General features: G+C 42.6%; 1 protein-coding gene across 1 annotated transcript; it reads right to left on the bottom strand.

Moving 5' to 3' along the window:
* Positions 1 to 479: 479 nt before the first annotated feature.
* Positions 480 to 5,194, bottom strand: LOC133026025 (uncharacterized). Its single transcript, XM_061092837.1, has 2 exons — positions 4,948 to 5,194; positions 480 to 4,318 (listed from the first exon to the last, which is right to left on the bottom strand). Exon 2 carries the CDS (start codon positions 4,313 to 4,315, stop codon positions 2,525 to 2,527), a length of 1,791 nt encoding a protein of 596 aa, XP_060948820.1. The 5' UTR covers positions 4,316 to 4,318; positions 4,948 to 5,194; the 3' UTR covers positions 480 to 2,524.
* Between the last annotated feature and the right edge of the window lie 340 nt (positions 5,195 to 5,534).

Below are 5,534 nucleotides of genomic sequence, written 5' to 3'. Positions count from 1 at the left end.
AGCTGATGCTTTTATCCAAAGTGACTTACAATAAGTTCATTCAACCCCGAGGGTACAAACTTAGAACAACAAGAATCAAGAAAGTACAAGTGCTTCAAAAATAAAGCAAAACTACAAAATGCTATAAGTAAGTGCCATTTAAGTGCTACTAAATTGTTAGTTTCAAAAATTGTTAGTAATTTTTTATTTTTTTTATTCAAGGTATAGTCTGAAGAGGTGTGTTTTTAGTTTGCGGCGCAAGATGTGTAAACTTTCTGATGTCCAGATGTCGATGGGGAGCTCATTCCACCATTTAGGGAAACACTGCAAGGATCTGAATATATAAATATTACATCAGAAATAAATTACATAAATATTGACCATTTCTGTCTGCAGTTAGAATAACTGCCCTTGATCCTTAGTGTTAATGGGTAGAGAAATCGGAAAGTAATGTAACACGGGACAAAACAATATAGAATTAGTTTTTTTCATGGGATGTGTTGACTTTATTACAAAATATAAAACAACACCAGACAATGAGGGCAGCAGTAAACAAAGTTCTGTAGCGTGTTGAATTATCAGGAAACAGAAACACCTCCAGCTGACAACGTGGCGTCACCGCTGGTAAATCCGGGGCTTGCAACAAATGATGAAATCAGGATGAAACCACAACCTGAGCGAAGGGTAATTTCATGCTTTCTGCCTGGTACGACTGCATCACACAAAGGGCAACTTTAAAACCGACGCACTGCCACCTGCTATTAAGTACATACATCATGGAAAATGATATATACCAACACTCTTATTTACTGCCCACACGTCTGTTGTCAGAGCCGTCAAATCCCCATGCGAAGCCGAATGAGCGGCAGAGTGCGAGGGACGTAGGCAGTGGGAGATTTACTGACGCTGTGGAGAAAAGGAGTCTGTGGTTTACACAAGGTCTGCTCCCTTCAAGGCAGAGTCACCTCCACAGCTCGTCCAGGCTCGTTTCTATTAAGATTAATAACGTGAGTATTTACAAGGCCCAGATCTCTGCCTCGAAACCCCCCGAGGCCACCATGAGGAAAACCAACAGCAGAGGAGATAAAGGAGAAGTGAGTGTGAGAACACAACTGAGCCTCAGTTCATTGCTATTTAAGAGGCTGATGTTTTTTTTTTATTCTCTTACAAGCTAGATCTTTATTGTGTTTCAATAAATCTTTAAAGGTTAACTTAAATTGGAGTTAATTTGTTCCTTCAAGCAATACTTTCATTTTGATTTAGACTTTTTCTGGGAGATGAGAAGATCGATTCCACTTTAAAAACCCACTGCAAAAACATGAAGGTTTGGTTTTACAGGCGGTTGTGTGGTGGGTTCTATTCTTGGCGTGAAGAAGTTATTTCCTGACGTCAATTAGTAGCCAACCAAACAATAACTGTACGTAACCCTTCATAAAACAACAAGCTGTGTTTTCCTCTTTTTGTGTGACTTTTGCTAAGCTAAGATAGCAGATGGCTGCTTGGAATAGCCCTTTATCTAATTAAGTTCCAAATATATTTTATACAATCTGTATAACATTTTTATGGGGGGGAAAAGTCTTTAACTCAAAGCAAACACAATATTCAAAAATCCAATTATTTTATTTACATCATGTAAACAGTCTTAACAGAGAAGAATCAATCTGTATGTATAGTCTATGGTGCAGGGTGAGGGACAAACTACTGTCCAGCTGAGTGAGAGACAGATCCAGTTTCCTCTCAGTGACCAGCGCTGGCTCCTCATTGGCCAGATCAGCAGGCGACATGACCTCAGCTGATTTCTCGGTCCTTTACCCTGCACCATTTCTCAGTCAGCTAGCGTTTCATGTTGGAATTATGAAGTTAATACAAGTTCAAAACTAACAACATGAGTTTGCATTGTATGGGATCCAAACCAAAATCAAAGCTTCTCATTCAGTCACTCCATAAAGTGAGCAAAGTGTAATCACAGCTGAGAGAGTTCAGACTAACTCCACATTGTCATAATTCATACGCTGTGTGTAACAAATGATCTGTGTGATACACTAAACACACTGCATCATATCTCATTTCTATCGTACTATCAGAACCCAACTCCTTCATTGGTTGGGTGATATAAATCAGCCAATGTGACCTTTTCACAGACATATCGGCGTCTGTCAGAACCTAAAACTTTCATTTGACAGAATAAACAACGCAGAAATTATGTGCATTTACAAGAAAAATGTATGGTATGCTAAAGTTTATAGTTAAGTTCATGGTTAAACTATAAATTATGAAGTCTCAGTGATTTCACACAAACTATTCAACACATAACCACAAATCTTTGTGGAATTATGTGGTACAGGTCAGGATTCATTTTCTTGCCGTTCTCGTCAACTTCCCAAGGAATAATACAGAAATATCTAGATGAGAAAAATACGTCACATTTAAGGTATGAATGAGTTTGTATAATTGTGTGCTGCTAGATTGAATTTATGAGGTCGGGTCTTGTGTGCAGACTGTTTTAGTTTTAAAATACATGTTTTGGCTGATGAATCCAAAATCCCTACTGAGTCTCAGACTGAAATAAATCTTTCTTCTCTTCCTCACTGTCCAGCAGAGCGTACTCACACTCACTTGGATCTAAAAGGTTGAGATTCACTTGCACTGCCATCAGTTTCTGCACCCTGTCAGCTGAGAGAGGACCTTCCACCTCTGTACTTCCAAACCGCGACCGCAGGCTTTCACAAGCTCCTGTAGTCGGAGGGATCTGAAGTATAGCCGAGGCCACGGCTGACAGCGGCTCAGAGGAGCACAGCCCCTTCCACCAGGTGGATGCAGACACGTGCTGGCATGAGCTCCATATCCCCTCCCCCTTCCATAGTCCCTCTTTGGCAGAGAACCTGGCGAAGCTGGCGAGCACTTTGCCCGCATCTAGATTTAGATGGTGTGACAGGTTGGATATCACGTAGTAAGCACTGTTAATCTGCTCCCCGGAGAGTGTCTGCTGTCCGACATACTTGGGATCCAGCATGTACGCTGCTGCATGGATGGGCTTTACGCAGAACTCCTGACATTTGTCTAACGATGCCAAGACAGCTTTCTGTTCAGTGCCGTGCAGCACGGACCCAGACAGAGTGGCTCCGATGTGGTATCTCAACTGACTGAACATGTCCACAACACCAGAGAGCGCAGTGTCGTCTCGTTTCATGTAATCAATATAATTCCTGATCGTGTACAGCAGGTCGTGACTGCTGATCAACCCTTTCCAAAAGGCAGGATCCTGTAAAGTTGCCCTGATGGATGCTTCAATGTCCAGTGTGGGAGAGATGGCCATTTCCTGCAGAGATGTCTGACCCTCCAGGAGGCTGCTGAACATGCTGAGCACCCCAATCCGGTCAGATCCTCCAGCCAGTGCCAGGGTTCCTCCATTGGAAGTGTGGTTTCTTATCTTTGTAGTCGGCCGGTGTCTAGAAATCTCTTCTGATAATTTCTGTTCTCTCACATACCGCACCACCTGCTCAGCTCTGCTGCACAATGCTTTAATAGATGGCTGTTCCACCACGTCGCCAAAGAGCTGCTGGATGCCAAACGCTGTGCAGCCAATAGCTGACACGTGTGGGAACGCTTCCTCCACTTGAGCCCAGGCAGCCTTCATTTCCGGGGCGTCATCCGTCACGACAGCAAAGACCTTTTGAGGTCCCACCTCGTTTATGATTTCTTTCAGTTCCTCAGCAATAGAAGCGCTTGCATGTGACTTCATGTTTGTGCATTTATAGAGCAGCGGAACAGGAGTGGCCACAACATAGACGATAGTTCCTGTTTCGTTAGTGTTGGACCAGCCGCTGCAGATGACTGTGACACAGTCCGCTTTCCCTATGGCGTCGTGAACCTGGTTTTGCACTCGGTCATACTCGCAGTCCAAGAGGTGAGAGGACAGATCCGCTGCAGTGGGCGGGCAGTAAGCCGGCCGCAGGACGCTGAAAAATCGTTTCCAATAAACATTGTCTGTGAGAGTGAGGGGCGAGGAAGTGGCGTACGCAGCTCGAGCCAGACACTCATCAGCGTATGCCTGGCTGCGCTGATCCACTGAATCAATGAGGAACTCTCCCCCCGGAGCGGCAGATGGTGAGAAGGGGAAGGAGGGAACGGGAATGGAGGCATCAGCAGAGCTCCCATCAGGCTCCGGTGACTGCTGGGAAACCACACAGTAACCCTTGCATTTGTCCAAATGCATCTGCATCTTGGTGGCGTTCTTCGTGTACGTCCTGGCACAGTAGTTGCACATGAAGGTTTCCCGGCCATCTTTAATGGCCGGAGTAAAATGCCTCCACACACCGGACTGCATGCGAGGCATCGTCTAGAAAATAGTCAAAAGACAATTTGACAACAGGTGAATAAAGGTGATAAAAGTGATTCGAATAATAATTAAGGTTTCTCTAGACCAGTTTTATTGATTTAGTTTATCAAAGAATGACAGACTTTAAAGTATCAAAAGGAAAATCTATGAGGTGCCATAGTAATACGTAGTAGTAATAATATTTTCAACCTGCTGTAAAAGTGCTGCAAAATTTAGAATGTCACAAGCAATTATAAATGTTGAGATATGATTAAGAAGTGTTCTCGCATGAATAAATTCAGTTTGGAAGATGTCTGCATTAATAAACTGGATTTAGGTCCAGATGTCGAGGATCAGTGGATGTGGAAGAGGAATGAAAATTAAATCAGGAGCTTAATAAAACGTTCATGCTGGTGGATATCAATTCATGAAGTGTTTGCAACTTCAAACACTTCATGAATTGATTAATAAATCATCCAATCATATTTATATATGGTTCTTAAACTGACTTCATCAATGGTGCCCGATCGGAAATAATGTTCCTACACAGCTTGAGCTTACACTTATATCTCAACTTTAAAAACAGAAGATTAAAGACAGAGCACAGTAAATGTACAAAAATATATAAAGTCATTAATTTATTCACTCACTTCTTAGTTTGATCAATTAATTTGAATCCATCCGAAGTCAGTGTCACGTTAGCTCCTGTAGCTAGCCTGGCTCCCCGAGCAGAGTAGCTTCAAACGAGGGGAAAACAGCTCCGTTTTCCCGGTGGTGGAATCACACCAGACCGGTGAATGGATCCACAGTGAAAGTTTAACTTGAAATGGTCATGTTTACGAGGTAAGTTTGTAAGAAACTTGGCGAGAGAAGTGTGTTTTCCTCTTTTGTTGTTGCTAGCGCCGCTACTTCCTGAAACTGAAAAGTACGGAAGCTCACATGGGACAGAAAAGGCGGAACTGCAGGAAAAGGCAAAGTCAGGGTGGAAGAGGATATTTTTTTATAGTGATACTACAGCTGGATAAAGCTCATGGAGAGAGACATTTAAATAACAATAATGATAATTTGATAGATTCTTCATTGACCCAAACTACATCCTTCCACCAAGTTTTGAGGAAATCAACCGAGAAACAAACATTGTTATTGTTATTGTTGTGCATTTGATAATAAACACTTGAAACACATACAGGGGAGAAAGCATAACCTCTGTGTCAGGGGTTAAAAAATAAACGAGCCA

The sequence above is a fragment of the Limanda limanda genome, chromosome 19 (assembly GCF_963576545.1).
Source record: "Limanda limanda chromosome 19, fLimLim1.1, whole genome shotgun sequence".
Lineage (NCBI taxonomy): Eukaryota > Metazoa > Chordata > Actinopteri > Pleuronectiformes > Pleuronectidae > Limanda > Limanda limanda.
This window is presented reverse-complemented; position numbering and strand designations above follow the sequence as displayed.

Coding starts and splice junctions, on each gene's coding strand:
- LOC133026025 (XM_061092837.1), bottom strand. CDS start 4,315: ATGCCTCGCATGCAGTCCGGTGTGTGGAGGCATTTTACTCCGGCCATT.